This window comes from Poecilia formosa, unplaced genomic scaffold, assembly GCF_000485575.1.
Source record: "Poecilia formosa unplaced genomic scaffold, Poecilia_formosa-5.1.2 Scaffold65, whole genome shotgun sequence".
NCBI lineage: Eukaryota > Metazoa > Chordata > Actinopteri > Cyprinodontiformes > Poeciliidae > Poecilia > Poecilia formosa.
Genome location: NW_006800004.1, coordinates 890570 through 911371, shown reverse-complemented (window position 1 = coordinate 911371; position 20802 = coordinate 890570). Strand labels below are relative to the sequence as shown.

Below are 20802 nucleotides of genomic sequence, written 5' to 3'. Positions count from 1 at the left end.
AGATAGATAGATAGATAGATAGATAGATAGATAGATAGATAGATAGATAGATAGATAGATAGATAGATAGATAGATAGATAGATAGATAGATGTCATGTTACCTTAGACCGCTGGAGCATCCTCAGCCTGGTGCAGGACCGTGGTTTCTGCTCTCAGCTGCGGGCTGAAGCAAGCCTGGGGCTGAGGAGCCAGTGGTATCAGTTTCATGACGGAGTCAGAGTCTCCTTTTTGGGGAATCTATCATTCAATGATTCCTTCTGCAGAATTTCAAATAAGCCAGGGGCCAAAGCTTATTTCTTCGGTCAGAATATAGTCACCGAAGGCATCTTGGGAGAAACACTTCTCCCTTTGCTGCCAGCAGGAGGTCCTCTCTGACATTGCCCCTAGCAATGGTCTCTGTGCCAGTGTGAGTGGGTGAAGACAGGCTGGGGACCAGTCAGGGAGCTCCACACTGCCATCTTGGCATCCATTGCCCCCAAAACACCAAAAATATCAAACTCCAATAACATCAAAAGTGGCCACAGAAATATTCACACCACTAAAGTGACTAACCTAATTCAACAAAATTAGGTTGGTGCCATTAGTCTCATAATGAGTGGAATAGAGGTCACCTGACTGAGTGAGACAACAACATGAAGGTTCCACTAGTGTTTGCTGAAAGGCAGGTGGGAGACTCCAGGGTCGAGTAAAAGAAAGTTGATGATACAAAAATGGAGTTTTTTGTTGATCCGGCACCAAACACACCATTAGACTTGGTGGTGATGGCACCAACATGTTGGGGATGATTCTTAGCAGCAGGGCCTGGAAGGCTTGTAAAGGTAATGAAAGTAAACGAAAGCACCAAAATCTAAAGAAATCCTGGAGGACATTTTGCATCCATCTGCTAGAGAACTACGACTCCAGAGAATATTTCTTCTCCAGCAAGACAATGACCTGAGGCAGGAGTTCTTAAGTTGTGCTCTATTGAAAATGTGAAGACTTGGTTGCATTTGGTTTTAGTTCAAAGCGTGAGAGGGGGGGGGGGTGTACACAAAACACTTGCAAATTTATTTTGAATTTCTCATTTGAAATAGAATCCAGTAATAAATACTTTTACAAACCAATAAAAACTGCAGAATTTATTATTACACAATCAGTTGTTTTCTGAATTTAAATGAGTCAAGAACAATTTTGACCATTTATAACAACTATCATCAGTAAGATACTTTGTGTTGTTTAAGTGAAGCTCTGTGAATTCTTTCAAAAAACTTTTAAAAAGTCTTTTGCAAGAGTCTAAACAGTTGTACGGCAAGCCGTGAACTCCAAGCTAAAGGATCTTTTCCAAGAATAAATGCATGCTGCAGCAGCATGGTGCATATCAAACCTGATGAACGAGGAGTAAGGCTGACAGCAAACACCTGCTGATGGTATCAAAGCAAACACTTCAGTCTCTGCAGGAATCTGCATGTAGCTGTATCCCCTCACATCTCCTTTTATTAATGCTTTAGTCATTGGAGTGTTACTAAACATGGGAGAAAAAAAAAGAGGAGAAAACTTGGAGCCATCCACACAGGGATGTGTGGATGCAACACTAAGAAGCAGGAAAACTTTAAAACCATCACTGCTGCACGCAAGGAAAGTTTGGAACATACAAACGCATGGTTGGCGACGGAAGCCCACGCTCAGACAAATTACGGCTCCGTGGTGACATGAACACGTAAACAACATCATATGCGGCGCAGCTGGGAGAGATGCATGAGGGTTTGTTTTTGCTGTATGTCTCAGCAGGCTCTGGGTGACAACTCATGGAACAGTCAAATTAACAAGCGGAGGAAGGAGGAAGTGAAGGAGCAGAGTGAGACAACATAGACCAAACAATGAACTGAGAGGTGGAGGGAAAGTCTGGGGAAATATTATATGGCACCCAGGCAAACAGTGGAATTATATTGACTTTAAACAATACTTTTAAACAGCCCTCCACTGGCAGCGTTTCCACCAGGGAGCTCTACTCACAGCTTTTTTGAGCTTATTTCTCCATTTGAAAGGAAGGAACTGTTGACACCCCAGAGAACTGAAGCTTTTTTAAAGCTCTTAAAACACCAAAGGACCTGGAAGCTGAAAGCTTCTAAACCCAAAACAGGTGCGAGGCGATTGCTCTTTAAACATCTCACTAAACAGCAGACAATCTGCGTGATACGGCTGGGTCTGCTGGAAACAAACGGCCTCCGTTCTCCAAACTCACCAGGGCTGGGTTTGGGTTAGCGTGGGAGGAGTAAAGGGCCCGGTCCGAACCGAGCTGGGCTCAGGATCTCCTCATTCAATTCTGATGATTCTTTTCTTAACACATCAAGCAGCCAGGAAACAGCACTGTGGAATCATCATAATACTGCACATGTTAAGTAGGTTCTGATGGAGAATTAGCAGACTAATGGCACAAGCTCACTTTACAGCTCTAATGGATCCAATTTTTCTCTCGACCCCATTAGGAGTCATTTAAAGATCCAACCAAAGAAAAGCAAGTAATCAGCAGGAGCACTGATTATCCAAGATACTTAGAGATCAACAGAAGCTCATATTTAGCCTGTATGAAAAAATAAAAAATAAAAAATCAAAGCATACATGTGAAACCAGTTTACACAAAAGGACTTGACATTTAATGAAAGGTATGATGAGTACATTATTAATGTAACTGCCATTTTTGGTTCAAGTTGGAGAGATATGATGGCTATCAAAAGTTTGCACACCCTATTGCCATTTTGCTGTTTACAAAATGCAGCAATGACAAAACATCCCTACAGACCTCTGGCTGGGTCATCGCTAGACTTCTTTTCTTCTGACAATAACAAAATCCTTCTAAGTTCGGTTTTCCAGCAGACAGTTTTGGGTCAATGCTGCCTGGTATTTGGTGGATGAAAGAGGATTGATCCAAAATTTCAGCAATACTGACTTTAAGTCAGAATTGAAACCAAAATATGCGTAAGTATTGCACAATCCTAGTATTTAGAGCTGGTGATAACTGCACCACATTGATAAAAAAAAACATAAAAAAAAACTGCAGGTATACAACCAGGCCTGAATGTTTTTATTTTTAAAAGATAATCCTTCTGTCTTCAACCCTAATCCTTAGTCCAGACATACAAAGAATGCTATTGTCACATTCAGAATACCAGCAGTAATTGCTAGAAATTCCTGCAGCATTCTCTCAGTGAGGCAGCTGACACTGACCAGCTTCTGGTCTCGTCCACGGTTTGGTAAAACTTTCACCCTGACCCTTTCTGCTGACTATGGCTTTAGGTAACAGGTTAAAACAACAGAATGTCAAGAAAATTCTGAACTTCTTTCTTGTAAATGAGATTTTCCCCACTGATCTTAGATATGTGTGACCTTGGGTAAAAAGATAATTGTCTAAAGCGAGTCACACATGAAAAGCAGGTAAAATCAAGTTTTATTATTTATCGTTTTCTCCCATGACACATACATTTTAAATGTTCTGTTGAATTATACAAAATAGAACAAATTAAAGGAGAGAGAATTTTAAAATCATTTTTCATGTTTTTATGCGATTTGTTAGGGGTGTTAATACTTTTGGGATCCAGTGTTGCCAACTAGCAGAGATGTTCTTGCAGAGAAGCAACGCTGGATTCCCGACTCCACACTATGAAAATCTTTTATGAACTCTTCCATAAAACTAATGTGTAAAAAGTGAAAAGCTGGCAGAAAAAGATAAGGAGATGGATGCACACACTATTAAAAATATATATGTTTTACTCAGTGTGTGGGACACCAGCAGCCTGAGGTACAAATGAAATACTGTAAAATTTATGACACCTGTTTTCTGACCTCAAGTGCTTTTAGATATTACTGGATATTACCAATAATATCCAGTTAGATGAGACATTATTGGACGTCAATGAATAGGTGTCTGAATACTTCCAACTTACTCTCTGCTCTGATAGAAAGACAGCAAATGAAATATTTCTCCATTTCGTGGCTCCCAGAGATCTGAGGACTTTGCAGCTTCCTGAAATATTTTAATGAAACTGAACCATTAAAGTATGGATTCATAAATGTCATGTGTGAATGAACCGAAATAATCTTTCATTTATTTAATTTAAAGAGAATAAAAATCTATCTTTCATTTAAGCAGTAATATTATATATTACTGTGTTAGTGGTATTAGATTATTATAAAAATGACAGCCTGAGTAAAGATTTATTGGAAAGCGATGTGATAAGTGAATCACAGTAATTCAACATTCTCATATCCACTTCATGGAGGTAGGGGTGCCTCTGTCAAAATATGCCGTTCCCTGGCAACAACAGAGACGAGACCCCAGACGAGGGCTACCCCACAGGAGAGGTCTGAAAGAACTGAGTCTAACCAAAGGCAAGCAGTTTCCTAGGGAACCAGAGAACTGCCCAGACCAGCAATGACCACATGAACCATCCAGGCAAAGCAGGTGCACCCAGCCCCCAACCCGATACTGACCACCTCTAAAGCAGATTCTATAAACCACAGTGAGTGATTTGTGCAACTATTTTGTGTGTTTGTAAAAATAACACTTTTTTAAAGGGGTAGTATCATGTACAATTGACATTTCTGAGGTTCATGTTGTGTTAAAAAGTTATTCATTCATCAAAAACATACCTAGAGTGTTGCTTTGATTCTTTCTTGCATGTTTGAGAAATCCTTTAATCTCCAATGGCAACCATTCAGCAGTGATAAACGCCTGGTTAGACATAGAAATGGCTTCCAGGTGCAGCTTCTCCTCAGAGCTGCAGTTTCCAAGTTTCTTCAGACTAGCCAGCAACAATTAGCAAACACTTGGTGGAACTGTGCATCTGCTGAGCAGCTACTTCTCAGTGCAACACTGACAAAAATGTTGAAGGGTTAATAGAGAAGCCATGTTGTGATGAGGCAGTCATCATAAACGCAGGAGTTTTTAAAGAGACAGAGGCCTAATTTCAAGGCCTTAATTTATGACATCAATTTTTTTAAGTCCTATTTGATAGAGACTGCATTTTTACTTTAGTTACTTTATTCCACTATAAAATGCCACAATATTCCTGGGAAATACAAAATACTATCATTTTTAAAACAAACATCGTGAAATCTCATCTTGTTCTTGTGAAGCCAATATCATAGACTGTGACAAGTTATCTATCACTATAGCTACCACTCATCTTTTCAGTGAATTCTCAAGTTTCTGTAGATCTGACCATTGACAAATAAAGAAGCCGTTTTTGCACTGCAAGGAACGGCATGGAACGGGTTCAAAGTAGCGCCGACCGTGTTTGCATTAGAACTTCCAACCCGGTTCCATCCAGCTCCTTGGAACCACAATAGCTGTGGTTCCAATCGGGCCGGCCAAGCGGGGCTGCTTAGAATTCATCAGCTGATTGGTTTAGAGTCAGCCGTTGATTGGGTCTAGCTGACTCTCACTAAACTGTTCTTACTGTATTTTGTAAAGAGTGCTCTTTTTAATATTTTTATTATTATTACTACTTTTAATTTGCGATTAATTTCTCTCAATATTCTGCTGTTACCTGGTCCCATGATGAGGTAATTTATTTCCCTCCGCTTACTTCCTGATTGAACGAGTACAGAATGAACTAGATCAGTCAAAGAGGAAAGAGAAAGTTTTCCGCCGCATCTCTGAGGAAAGGCTTCAGCCGCTACATCGAAACTATTGTTTAGTTTCAAAATAATGACATCAGGTTCAGCTTCGATGGCGTCCTCAGTTATATGCAAACACAGCAGGCCTGCAGTACGGGAACCGGACCGAAGCGTGCCGTGCCGTTCCGTTCCTTGCAGTGTGAAAACGGCTAGAATGTTGTCTGTATGCACAGATAAAATCCTTGTTAAACTAAATACTTCCCTCTTCTCATTTACTGTATGACATGTTTTAGAAGATTAAAAATAACCTTCATATCCAAACTACCTTTGGCACATATGTGCAATTAGGCGTCGTTTATCATCCTCTGGTCTCCTGAGCTCAGTTAGCGCTGAGAACCTTGATGGGGAACCGGCCATCTGATAGGATGGCCAGCATCTGTCTCTCTTCTAGTGAAATACACACCGTACACACTCCTTCACACACTCACACAGCAGCTCCAGACATCTGCTGGGGTACCAACAGGTCTTTGCACCATGGCACTCAGGCTATTACAAGGACTAAGGATACTTGAGTGGTAATGACACATCCCTGTTGAGCAGACCCAGCATAAAACCAGGAAGTGGGGACAGGACTGGGGTCAAAGAGGACATGAGCCCTGGGAGGCTGATTTAAATACAGCAGAACTGCATCCTCCGCCTGAGGCCAGGGTAAGATATGAGAGCATGTTCAAGAGAGAACACTTCAACAAAATTAGAGAAACTTATTTAAATCAACCTAATAATTCAGTGGTTTGTACTTGTGATTGGTTCCTGTATCATGGAACCAATAGATAACTTTTATTACAAAAGTTATCTATTTTCTGTGGAGGTAACCAGCAACACATATTATGATACGTTAGCCTCATTAGATCGTAGTTTTAAAATACTGGTGTATGACCTGGTTGTAGAGGATGGAGGCGGGTTTTGGTGTTATTTAACTAACATGAGGTAGAGATGTGGTTTTATTGAGCTGCATCTCTACCTGAGATTATGTGGTGATTCTTGGAACCCTTTGGGCCCTTGGTATTAACTGGGCATCAATTAACCATCATAACCCTGCCTGAGTACTGTTGCTGACCATGTCAGTTCCTAAATGACCACTCGTATTCTGATAGCTGCGTCCAGCAGATAACGCAGCATGTCACAAAGCTCCAGTTATCTCCAGCTGGTTTACTGGACATGAAAAGGATTTCATTGGTCTCCAATGGCCTCCACAGACCCCAGATTTTAATCCAATAGTTCACCTCTGGGATGAGGTGGAAAGAGAGATTTACTTCACATATGAGCTGTAGAAAAGTCTGCAGCAACAGAGGAATGCTGTCATCGCAAGGTACACTCAAAAAATGAACTCAGTTTAGTGTTGAATTAAGTAGATGGAGCTCTGCCCAAACTAATATTTATTTATTTTTTTTTTATTTTTTTTTTAGTAATTTTATTACGAGTTGGAATTTCAAACATAACACACTTTATTAAGTTTAACATAATTTTTTAACTTGTTAAAATCACATAAAATCTTTTTTGGAGCATCAGTAACAGGGCTGAGTGAATTCAACAATCCAGTGTGTTCCTTTGCAAAGTCCCTCATCGTATTGTGTTAAGACACTGCACATGTTGAGAAGCTCACTCTGAAGTAACTTAAGTAATACGACTGTTTTTATGAAGGTATTTTTAGAGCAAAAGTTGTTTTTTTTCAGTCTATCATAAACACAAAATAACAGCTACACCTCTTCAGATTCTTAAAGTACAAGACATAAATTGTATTCCTTCAGTCACACTTTAAAAAAATCTTACACTTACAATTTTGCACCAAATAAACCCAAACAAATGGTGCAAAACAAATTCACATAGCCATGTCAGAAAAAAATAACTTGTGAATATTAGATGGTTTATTCCTTCTATTTTGTCACCTGCCATGTCCCTGTTATAAGGAGGTAAAGCAGTATTAATGTGAGTGAATAATAGACCCACTTTTCCTGCCGATTTGCTCTTTAGTGAACATATTTTAATATTATAAAGACCAATGAAGAAGATGGAAAATATTGATTAATTGAAAACAGAGTTTATATATTTGCATTATTCTAATGCCACCCACTATGACTTATTGAAGGCATAGTGGGTAGGATTTATGTTTATTTTAGTCATTTCTGTAAATTGTTTAGCATTGTTCTTTTAGTGATTAGTCTGTTCCTGTTGTAGATTATATGTTGGTGTGTGTTAAACCACCCAACAGAGTAACCATAAGTCAGAGAGGTCATCGTCATAAAGATGTGAGTTTCACTCAATCGGGTCATTCAAAGGAAGTTTAACCTGGTTCTATCAAGGTGTGCCTAACAAAGTGGCCTCATCATTCTTAACACTTTATATGAGTTTCCACTAAAATAACTAAGTCAGCCTTTAAAAACGCCACTGAATAGAAATGTGAGTAAGGTTTGTTACAAAGTACAGTCAAAACATAAAAATATTACGGATTTAACATTAACATCTGTATCAGCCAACATTAGTCATTTCTTAAAAATAAGTAAAGTGTGCTGATATTAATAACCGATATATATTTCCATCCTTCAGCTGTTTGTGTTTCAGGAGGAAGAGGAGGGTTGGTCATGTGGTATTTGGTTAGTGATGCAGCACAAAGTAGGAGGAGTTTAATCTGAGCAGAGAAGCAATGCCAGGGTTATGTGGATGTTTTTTCACCATGTCAGAATGATCAGGAGATACATATAACATCCATAAACATAACTGCAATATTAATATTGGATATCGATAGTGGCCAGAATTTTCACATAGGTGCACCCCTAGAAAAATTAATGATCTCCTCTTCAGAAACAATTTAACACTTTGGAATATTATGACTGGGAAGATGCTGGATGCCACATAACTTTACTGAGTTTGAGCCAGAAGTTTACATATGCTGAAAAAAAAAGCTGCGCACTCTGTCTGAAGTTAAATGACAGTGAACCTCTCTTGTTCTAGCCCAGTTAGAATTACCAAAATATAAGATATTTATTTGCTACATTTACTTTTAAAATATCAGATTATATCAAGAATTAAGTACATTTACTTTCCATATTGTTTGTGGGTACTATTATTGTGCAGCAGTAGGTCAATACACTGGACAAGCAAATGTGCTATGATTTGAGAATTACAATAATAGGCCATCAACAGAATTGAATTAAAGAATCATATCAGCTGAAATCTATTCTAATAGCATTAAAAAAACAAACATCTTGGTCACTTACCAAAGGAAGGGTTTCCTCCAGGATTTAAAGTGACTCTGAAAGCTTCGTGCCAGATGTTTCGGCCAGGCGGCGCGTCACAGGGATCGATGTAGAGAAGAACGCCTCGAAAACCGAAGTCAGATAACAGAGACAGCTGGGTACAAAAACACACAGAAGTATAATTAAAGAGATCACTAATTCTCCCAAGGTATAATTAACAAAATTTTTACTTCTTATTCATAATCATATTGTAAGTTACATTTCTTATGGCAGGACAGGTATTGTAAATAAAACTAAGGTCCAAACACCTACTGCAAACAGTGAAAGAAGGAAATTAACATTAAGGAAAACTATGCACAAAAACTGAAATGTAACTGAACAGGACAAACAAATCATGTAAAATATAGATTTTGCATCTTTAGAAAAACAAACTGAGGAACATATTGATTAATGCTGAGAACAGGTTGTAATGAGAGTCTGAAGTAAGATGACTGAGACACAAACAAGCAAACAAGAAGTCTTCCCAAAACAAAGAAAACCAGGACTCATCTAATAAGCTATAAACCTACTAATAACCTGAAGTGGACACAATGGCCATAGACAATGACAAAGAATTTCATCATAGCAACAGTTAGAGAAATATTCATTATACAGTGCTTTTTCTTGTTGTACTCCTGAAAAATAGTTTTTTTCTTATTTCATAAGTGGAGAGTGGATATAAAACAGTCTACATGCCCCTGTTAAAATACCAGACTTAACTATAAAAATTAATGTCATACAATTAAACCACAACAAAACTACTGGTTTAAGGGGAAATGTAAAAAGTAAATTAGATTCAAAAAACTGTTTGCTTCTCTAGTTTTAGCTTTTTTTGTGAAATATGCTCACCTGCATTATTTAGCAAAGTACATAGTTTGCAGAAAAGGTTAGAAAATGTTGGCAGAAGAACAACACTATACATCTCCAAAGGTGCAGCATACCACCAGTGAAACATGGTGGTGGCAGCATTATACTGTGGGGTATCTTTAGATTTAGAAAACTAGAATTTTTGTCAAGGTAGATTACATTATGAACACCTCTAGATCATTTTTGGCCTAAAACTTCACAGTGAGCCAAAACCAGGAAATGAACAGCTTCAGTGTGAGAAAATTAAAGCTTTGGAACGGTAGAGACGATGCTCAGCCAATCTGAACAAGAGACGTCCTGAAAACACTGAACTGTTAGTGAAATGTATTATTACTATAATGCTATTATCCAGTCAAAATGTGGGATGTTGCTCGACACCAACCAAAGAAAACTAAATTCTAAAATTAGATCATAATATGTTTCAACAAAATATCAGCACGAGTGTGGGCAAACTTATGCAATCTGGTTATTTCAGCTTTTTCATGCTTTACAACAGGGGTCCCCAAGCTATGGCCCACGGGCCGGACCGCCTCCACATTTGGTCCGGCCCCTGAACAATACCAGAGAGCATTCAGATTTTTTTTTCATTTATTGTATTTTCCGGTTTATATGTGGATTTTTCTTCAACCACCAGGGGGCTCTTTAGCAGGAAGTGTGTCCTGTAAACTGTGGATGTTTTGTTTTGCATGGCGCATTGCTGCCATCTGTTGGACTTTTAGGGAACTGGTTGACTTTTATGTTATTTAATCAGTACGTGGTTTGCTAGTGGTAGAGCAGATGAACACATGTGTCTGTTATGAACCCCGCATTCCAGGAAGCGATGCCTGTAAGTAGCAATTTATACTTCAAAACGAGCCTTTATGTTAACATATGAGAAATTAATATATTATAGTTACTTTCCCTTCTCAATGGAACATATACTAGTCAGTACCAACCGTTTCACTCATGGTTATGGTTTTTGCCCATGTGCTTTCTGGGTAAAAAATCAATCGAGAAACGAACCCGGTTACAGTTTGTTGATGTGCCACCTTGTGGAAATCTCCAGCAAGCAACAGACGTCATGTAAACAGTTTAGAGGTGTTTATCTATTTAATATCAGGCTTTAAAAGCAAGTAAAACAGCACAGCAATAAATTGTCACATTACCACAAGAAGAACAGTTATCACTAAATTAGCGTCTTACATTCTTATTGAATGCATTTTCTGATTGAGTGATTTCAGATGTTTGATTATGATATGATTATGATTTGATTCATTTATTCAACAGCAGTGATGGGAAAGACAGAAAGATGTTGCAGTTGTCACAGAACAGAGCTGTATTTCACAGCTGTCAGTGGGAGGCGTCCTTGTTTCTGTTTTTTATTGTTTTACGAGTGTAAATAACAGTTTTATTGAATATGTGACACCAGCCACAGACATTCCACACTCTACACAACTCTGTCCTGCTCTGCAATAACACCGAACAGAGAGAACAGCAACAAAATCAGTTGCTAAGACAGTTTTAGCAGCTGCTAAGACTGCTAATCAGTCTTATCATGCAAATAACGTAAATAATGTAAAAAATGTAACATGTAAATTTACATTTTACAAAATGTAAAAGAATGTAAACTTATTTACATCTGCAACTCTCTCTGCAAATCTTCTTAAAAAGAATCTGTTCTTTATAAATACAGTGAAAGCATGTATCAGATTATTATTATTATTATTTTTTATTTTTTATTTTTTGCACACATTAGGCCACCCTGACAATCATTTGAACACATCAACCAAGCAGAGCGTTGTTGGTGTCTGTGTCCATCCTGTTGTGACCGCAGTGTACCCAGGATAATGCACTGTGTCACAAAGCTTAAATCATCTCAAACTGCTTTGTCAACAAATTCACTGTAGCTCCATGACCTCCATCAATGGAGCATCTTTGGATGTTGTGGAACAGGACATTCTCGTCATGGATGTGTGTCTAGCAAATCTGCTGCAGCTATGGGATGCCATCAGTTACATTAATATGGGGACAGAGGGCAGCTGTGGCTACAATCCAGTAGCTTGCCACCATCAGTGTATAAATGTGTGTTTGAATCCTTGTAAAGCGTCTTTGAGGGTCCTGAAAAGCGCTATATAAATCTGACATCATTTCATTTTAAAGTAGATGGAAATCTCTGAGGGATATAACTGATATATTTTTTGAATCTATGCCATGACTAAGGCAGTTCTGAGGTAAAAAGAGATGCAAAATCAATACTAGGACAGTGCGTAAAAAATTAAAAGGTGCCTGGTGAGTGTATGCAAGATTAATATTGTGTTTCCCTGTGATGGACTGGCAGACTGTCCAGAGTGTACCTCACCTTCTGCCCAATGAATACTACAAACAAACACTACCACAACCCTGCAAGGACAAGCGACAAACAATGAATGTCAGTTTCATGAAAGCATAAATATAAACTGTTTTCTAGTATGACTATGACTCTAATATTTGGCTGTGATGTATAAATGTGCCACCTCAACCATGAATGAAGCTACACTATGAAACTGTACCGGAAATTGTGTGTCTGTAGACAAGCATCCCCCATTGAGAAGAGCGAAGTGTCTAGATGAACGGCATCATCTCTGTCAGCAGTAAAATGTCTTCCTCTTGCTTCAATTTTAATTATGCTGCATTCAGGCCAAACATGTTTTGCACTTCAAAAACGCATCCAACGCCTCAAGCTGGACGCTTGTGCGCTATGACGTCATAGTGCACAAGCGTCAGACATTTTGTTTGAGATGTGCATTGGGAGAATCTCAGAACCTAAGTGGACGCTGACCAGGGTTCGTCTCACCTGATCTCAGTCTGACAATCTGCCTACACCAACAAAACACATAACAAAAGGAACTCAATGGCGACAAATTGACATCACAGAAAACATAATTAAAACAACCTCATAATCATATTAGACACAATTGTTGTACTCATATAAAAAAATAACACTTTACATTAGAGCCAGATTTGAATCACTGCAATGTGAAAAAAAAACACAGCAGCTGGAAATGAAACAAATTTTGCAGTTTTTGTCCCCTATGTAACCTAGTCTGCTCAACTACCAGCTGGGAAAACATCCTTAAAAACACATGAGACGATAATCGATTTTTTATTTTATTTTATTCTGATATCTTTGAATAATGAGATTCTTCTGATCCTGTGGCTTTAGCTAAAGGACATATGTGCCTGATTAATCCAGCTGAGCTTTACTTCAGGTTCATCGCCACATATCATACAGTGGAAAGTGAGTGGACATTTATACAACACGATTATTGGGCCTTTTTAATGTATACTGTGTCCTTTTAACAAGGATGTGCAAAATTTTAAGATTCATCACACACAGCTGTGGAAAAAAATTAAGAGGCCATTTAAAATGATCATTTTCTCTGGTTTTACTTTTTATAGGTATATGTTTGAGTGAAATGAACATTATTATTATTTTGTTCTATGAACTACTGACAACATGTCTCTGAAATTCCAAGCAAAAATGTGGTATTTATTTGCAGAAAATGAAAAATGGTCAAATTAACAAAAAAGATGCATTTCTTTCAGACCTCAAAGAAAACAATAATATTAATTTAGACACAACAATACTAACGTTTTAGCTCAGGAGGAGTTCATTAATCAATATTTGATGGAACAACCATGAGGTTTTCAATGGGGTTGTGTGCAGTGGTTTCTTATTTTTTCCAGAGCTGTATATTATGTTTGAATTACACAAATAGTATTCCCAGGGATAAAGAGTGTGTGGATCACAGGCAGCTACTTCTAAAATATATAGAGTTTAAAGGATGACAAGGAGAACATGTTAGAGCACTTACTGTCTTTTAGTGACTCTTGATTTGGACTAAAAAGCTGGCATGCTGTTGACCAGTCTCGCATCGGCAAACTTAATTTCATTCCAAAAGACAGAAACAATAAAAAAAATGTTCAGAGCTAAAAGCCACTTAATGGGCTGAAAACATTTGATTCACAGAACAAAATATGCTGATTTAGTACTGAGTGGATATACATTAACTCTGAGTGTAATAGAACCAAACAGGGTTTAACCATGAAGATAAACAGAAGCATCTTGCTTTTGTCAAGTGTGACTCTTGCTGGCTGTGTAACATTGGGCCTGCAGTCACCGTCACACACTCATTAGTGAGAGTTCAAGGCTCATCAATCACTTTTTTCCCCACTTGTATGTAAAGGGCAATCATTTCTCTCAGCTGCTGGCTCGCAGCACCATTAGAAGGAACACATGATCAACTCTGTCACAAACTAGGTGGAGATGAGCAAATGGGTCAACAGCTTCTTACTGGATCATTACAGGTTCCACAGGTTCCGGTATGGTGTGATGTGTTCAACTGTGTACATTCAGATAATGTGCAGTCACCTCCACTGTCCCACATCCGCTTGTTTTTTTATTTATTTTTATTTTAGATTTTATTGATGAGTCCCAGTGTTTTAAAAAGCTATATGAAAGGATTACGATAATCCAGTTGACTGCAACCAATTCTTATTTCTGTGGTAAACATTTAAATTATTCACTAGGAAATTTCTGTCACCAAATATTCTCGTAGAGTTTGCATGCAGGTTTGTATAATCAAATTATCTTTTGACTGAACGGAACGTGCAGCTAAATTTATGAGCAATTAACATGCAAGTAAACGTTTATGTTTTAATTAACTGGGTAGGAATTTGTATTTTCCCTGCCATATTCTAATTGATGGCAAAACTGCTTTAAGCAGAGTTTGGAACAAATCCAAGCAGAAATAGGTCTAATCAATCAAAGCACTGCTAATGTTAGTACGCTAACGGAATCCAGCAAAGGAGCAGGTTGAGGATTTTTATAGAAAACACTGTATAAAAAATGAGGTGCATGACAAATTAGCTCATGTTGAGTTGAAGATTCCTTTTGTAACAGGCTGCAATTAGTATGCTACAGTTAGAGCCATAAGATAAATCATCAATCTTTTTATTAGACGGGAAACATGCCTGAGTTATAACCAAGTTATTTCTGAAGGTCAAAAGATGTTTCTCCTCAGTGTGTGCAAATCTGTTCCTTTTTGTTGCTGGATTCCCTGCATTTTGGTGTCAAGTATCTGAATAGTCTACCTTAAGTGATTAATGAGAGGCGTTTATCAGCAGAAAAACTACTGTACTTTGATTTGTTCTTACCTTATATAATAAGGGTGCTTGACCAAGCTTGACCACAGCAATCTGGTTAGTGAGGTTCAGGGAGTCTTTGGCTCTTCTCAAGTCTTCCACACTGGCATACTGGACATCCACCACCTCTCCCTGGAGAGAAACAGAGCAGCTTCTTACAGAAAATATATTTTCAAAAGGAATCTAACAATATTTGCAGTCAATATGATACAGAGATGATACTAGACATTAGCAGACAATACACATCCACTGAAAGCTGTTTCCTTCAGCTAAACTGACAACATTTTTACTCATGTATGTTTATTAACTCATTGTTAATTACATGTTTGTGTATGCATATATTTTATGTAAATGCCAGCTGACAATGCTGCAAACTAATTTATCTATGAGGACAAATAAATATATCTGTCTGTCTAGATGTTTAGGTTTTATCAAGAATCTCTATGATAAAATGAAAAACCAAAAACACAAAGATGCTCCACAATGTGTCACTGTACCATTTGCTATCAAATGTCATAATATGGCTCACATCAAAATAAGGACGTACTGTTCTTTGACTAGCAATTTACAATAAGGTCTTCAGAAAGGAAGACCTTATTCCTTATCTTTCTGCCGGTGTTCAGAAAGAAAAAAGAATTTCATTCTTGTGGGTAGACCTGCCCACAAGAATGAAATTCTAAGAATGAACAAAAATAAAAATAAAAAGTCAATAATTTGGTAAGAAAGAGGTTTTTTAAATATAAAACAAAGCTTAATGTGGCCTGTCTGTGTGCTGCAGATCATCTTATGTACTGATGAGTTTTCTGGTCCTGACGGGGGAACTACGGTAGGCCACAAGAGTCAACAAAATGCTAAAACTACAACATTAAACATCAAAATGGGAACTTTGCTAAACTTGCTTAAATTATTGGACAAATTATTTTGTGAAATTATTTAGTTTGTATTCATACAGTCTTTATTCTAAAAAGGTGTTGAAAGCGAGCCAGTATTGTCTGCTGGCATGAGTGCATCTGTTTGTGTGAATCGTTGAGAGTGTTTTCATCCTCCTCATCCCGGTGACCTAGAAGTTGTTGGGGAAAGTCAAAGCGTTACTTTTTGGGGTCTCTCGCTCTCATTCATCCCTCTCCTACTTGCCGCACCCTCACTTTAACACTCCCTCACCGCATCACCTGGCTCTGATTCATTTTTCATGTGGCCTGGGGGCGAGTGTAACACAACGCTGCAGCGGGAAGAAAGCGTGCAAGTGGTAAAGAGGGACTGTGCCAATGAGTCAAAGAGAAAGAGGGAGCGAGGAAGAGAGAGAAAGTGAGAGAGAGCACATCGCTTTGAATCAGGGGAGTTCAGGAGAAGAGAGCAGGAGAGATTTATCATTGCTGCCTGCATTTGCATCATAAAAGTCTTTCCATTTAACTTGCAGGCTGGGAAACAGTACAAGGCACAGTGAAATGTAATACTGAATAATCTCCCTGCTCACTGAAATGGTTCTGCTTGAACTGAATCCCTGTCTCCCTCCTCCTGGCTTGCATTCTTCCGTTTCATCTTAGCAAGGTAGTTAAATTAACGATGGAGGTGACAGCTCTGGCTAAAGGAGTTAGCATCATTATACACAAATATTTCATTTTCCCACTATGCGTGTCCTTCGAACTAGATTTAGAAATGGGGGCAAACAAAATAATATGTTGATGAATGGTGCCCAATTATTTAAACTGGTCTCATCCCATAATTTATTACTACTTCATTTCTAAGTTATGGTCACATTCAAGTATAAAAAAATTAAAAAAATAAAAATCACAGGGAAAAACTGCAACTCGCATCAAAATTCACGTCAGTGTATTTAGTTGAATTATGTGAGACAGATCAGCCTAACGTAAAGCATCAGTTCATTTCTAACGTAAAGCATCAGTTCATTTCTTTCCCTTTTTTCTGTCATGCCAAAGCATTGGTTTCTCCCTTGTGACCTTTTGGATAGAGAAAAGTACGATATTTTAACCAATTATAAACACAGAGATGATGATGCGACAAAGTCATGTGCTTTGTGATCTTGTCCATATTTCCCAATTTAAAATAGGATAGAAATTACCTTGACTGTCCCTTATGGGGAAACTCCATCGAATGTAGAGAAACTACACCAAAAGGTGTCTACTCTGACCTTTTTGACCTTCATCTCATATATTATCCAACAGATATGAATAAAATAACAGGGAAACCTGATTTTGAAATGCAACATCTTAGTACCCAAGTTGAACCTCCACCACGATACTTCACCTGTACTTGCACTTTGTCAAGTCCAGAGGACCCCAAAACACTTCACACTCTATTCACCCACCTACACACTTATTCACACACTGATGGTACCAAGCTACTGGATAGTAGCCACAGCTGCCATAGGGCAGTCTGACAGAGGAGAGACTGCCAGCCCGTCGTTGGGCCCTCTGACCACCACCAGCAGGCGAGGTGGGTCATGTGTATTGCCCAAGGACACAATGACTGAGACATACAAAGGGGGGTTTCAAATTGGCAACCCATCGATTACAGGGTAACTCCCACCACCATAGTCACTATCATCCATCACACTCTTGTTAAAACCATCAACAAAGCTTCTAGAATAATTCCAGCTGAGCATTTAGCTTCTTGGTTGAATTAGTCAATATTTTTTATGAGTTGCGTTGAAGTATGCTTTAAGGACATCATTTGCTCTTTTTAAAGTTGGATGCTGATATTTAGGGATCCATTTCTATAGCATCTCTTTAAACTCTGGATCTTCATCTGATGTTTTTTTTTTTTTAAGTTTTAGAACGTTTTAGATTCAATGGTCTGTGCCTTTTTTTGTATCAGAAAAAAAAATCACTTTATAATTGACATGATGCCATTTGTCAATAATTCCAGGGGGAATGTCATCAAATGACCAACCGGCGGTTGCAATTTGCCCCGAAGTACACGCCCCTTATGTGGAGGAACTGAGCCTCTGTCAGCATTGCTGAGTTCATTGCAAACACACTGCGGTCATAAAGAATGAGGAAAATAAAAGGAAATCAAATGTGGGTGTGCTGTGGTGGCGCAGGGGTTACGCAAAGTCCACATATGGAGGCCTCAGTCCTCGACGTGGCTTTCGCAGGTTCGATTCCCGGCCTGGCGACCTTTGCTGCATGTCTTCCCCTTCTCTCATTACCCACTTTCCTGTCAACTAACTATCAAATAAAGGCCACTAGAGCCGATAAGACCTTAAAAAATCAAACGTTGTCAACAGGGAACATGCAATTCCGACAGCCGTTACCCAGAGTGTTTAGAGGGTGGAAACAATTTATTCAAATTCCAAAACCTAAATGAAGTCTGGAAAAATGGATCAAGGCCTGCAGCCAACTTCATGTCCAGTTGAATCAAAATGTGATTGATGGCAACATGTTGGTCTGTATAAAGGTGGCTGGTAGCTAACATCCCATTTTGTGTCATAATAGACACTGTATGACTGAAAGTCAAATCAAAGATCAATAAGTGAAGGTAGTTCTGCTTGATTTTATGAGTAAATTCCATAGGTAGCTCTATGGCAGCATGAAAACATATACTGTACTAACTGCTGTATTAACATATAAGCACCTTTTTATGCTGCTGTTTTTTTCTAAGCAATTTCCTGAAGACAAAATTTTCATAAGCTCACATCATTTGAGTCATTACTGACCAAGTGAGTACAAAATGTGTTGAAGACATTTTTCTTTGACATCCAATGAGACTTTGTGCCCCTCATCATTCTTCCTCTAGCTGGGATAACCTTACAGACCTGATGGACGATTCGGAGAATTTTCTTGCCTTTTGTCTTTGCTGATGAGATAAAAATTACTCATTTACAATTTACAATTGCATAGAAAGGTTATTGCCAGCTCTTCAAAACGTAGTTGGACTTAGTTCTTTGTACAAACATTTCTTACCATTTCAAGCAAAGAAAAAAGCCCATTGGTGAAAAGTTTGGAAAGCTGTGTAAAAGCATATGCATCACTAGGAATTTGATTTGAAGATAAAGACAGAAGTAAGTAACATAAACGTGTCGTGGTACACCTGCATGTCTCTTATTGTGAGAATAAGAGACATACATATGAATGAGAGCATCCTTTTGAAGGTTTGCCTTTAACAGACATGCTGACATCAGACAGTAGGAGTGATTAGTAAAAGGTGAGAAGGAACAGATCTCTTGTGTCCCAATGCAACCCTGTTGACAGACTTGTAACTAGTAACATGTCTGTTACTAGACTCGTCTCCACAAAAACTAGTTATTGTTGTGGAGAAGAAGATCTTCAAACTATGTCTAGCAGTGATCCATATTTCAACAGCACCAACAGCATCAGGAGGATCAGATAGAGAAAACAGGTTTTCTGTCTCCACAGTGAATCAGGTGGTGGCTGAAAGGGCTATCCCATTTTCTTCCTCTGATCCAGGCGGCAGGAGGCCAAGTAGAGCTTCTCGTAAAGGGCAGCACTTCATACATTATATCTCGACAGTTAATAGAGTTCTCAAACTCCCAAATACATCTAATTTTCAGGTTGTTCCACTGAAGATGTCAGCAACTGCCCCAGGGTATCTCACCCAGAGTTTGGGGTGCAGTTCTGTTTTTTACCTCTGCTAAGGTCAATGAGGAGTAAAACAGTCTGACGTCTGCCTGTCCTCACCTGTTTAACTGACTCACTTAACCTGGCAGGACTACTGCCTTTGTGATTGGACACGTCCTGCCTTCCAAGCCTGTTTTTGTGGTGGCTTCTCAATCTGTGCATTATTTTACCCAGTAAAATATGTTTCCCTACCTTCTCTTTCTACAATGATTGATGACATGGTTTCTCAACACACCTTTAAACATTCCTAAATGCAGACATGCTTATTTTCCTTTCTAACATACATGTGTACCCATGACAAAGGCTGTAGCAATACACCAATCTCACGATACGATATTCTGCTCACAATAAGATGTATATCACATTAACCAACAAACTATACAAATTTATACGATTCGATACATTATTAAGATTTTCTGAAAGATTGTATAGGTACAGAGTGATTTTGGTGGCATTTTTTGACTTAGATTGAATTAATTTGACTGATGGTGTAATATTGGTGTAATAAATGTTTTTGTTATGCATTTGTTATACATTCGCTTTGTTTGAATGTTAATTGTGTGGCTTTGTGTATTTGGTTATGCAGAAAAGGAACCTTTTTTGTCTTATTCACTTATATTACGTAATTTATCTACTTCATTATTTAATTAATAGTAACTGGTTGTTTCATTACATGTCATTTTTACATTTGTAGATGTGCAAGTTGGTAAAAAAATATGCCATGTGTGATAGCTGTAATTTAATTCATGTGAATTTGACATAAAATTCAAAGTAGGATTTAATGTATTGATACCCGTGGATAAACAATATTGATAAATATCGTAGAATCTATAAAATTACACAGTCCCCCATGACACATGGGGACACATGGATTACTGGATTGTTGTTACAAAACATCCTGTATCGTTTTATAAACAAAACATTACAGGATTAAAAACAACATAGGGGTGTAATTATAAATTACAGTATGTATGACGCTATTTTTAAAAATTAACTCCTTCGAGCAGGGCTGCACAGTGGCGCAGTTGGTAGAGCTGTTGCTGTGCAGCAAGAAGGTTCTGGGTTCGATTCCCGGCCCCGGTCTTTCTGCATGGAGTTTGCATGTTCTCCCTGTGCATGCGTGGGTTTTCTCCGGGTACTCCGGTTTCCTCCCACAGTCCAAAAAACATGACTGTTAGGTTAATTGGTCTGTCTAAAATTGCCCCTAGGTGTGAGTGTGTGTGTGCGCATGGTTGTGTGTCTCTGTGTTGCCCTGCGACAGACTGGCGACCTGTCCAGGATGTAC

The 20802-nt window shown here is 38.4% G+C and overlaps 1 protein-coding gene across 2 annotated transcripts in view; it reads right to left on the bottom strand.

The window, feature by feature from the left end:
• naaladl2 (N-acetylated alpha-linked acidic dipeptidase like 2) overlaps nucleotides 1-20802 on the bottom strand; it is a 393728-nt gene that overhangs the window by 157492 nt on the left and 215434 nt on the right. For both annotated transcript variants that reach the window (XM_016672733.1, XM_016672734.1), the window contains 2 exons: nucleotides 14932-15051; nucleotides 8872-9004 (listed from right to left, as the gene is read on the bottom strand). In XM_016672733.1, coding sequence (XP_016528219.1) covers nucleotides 8872-9004; nucleotides 14932-15051 — 253 coding nt within the window. The remainder of the gene's footprint in view (nucleotides 1-8871; nucleotides 9005-14931; nucleotides 15052-20802) is intronic.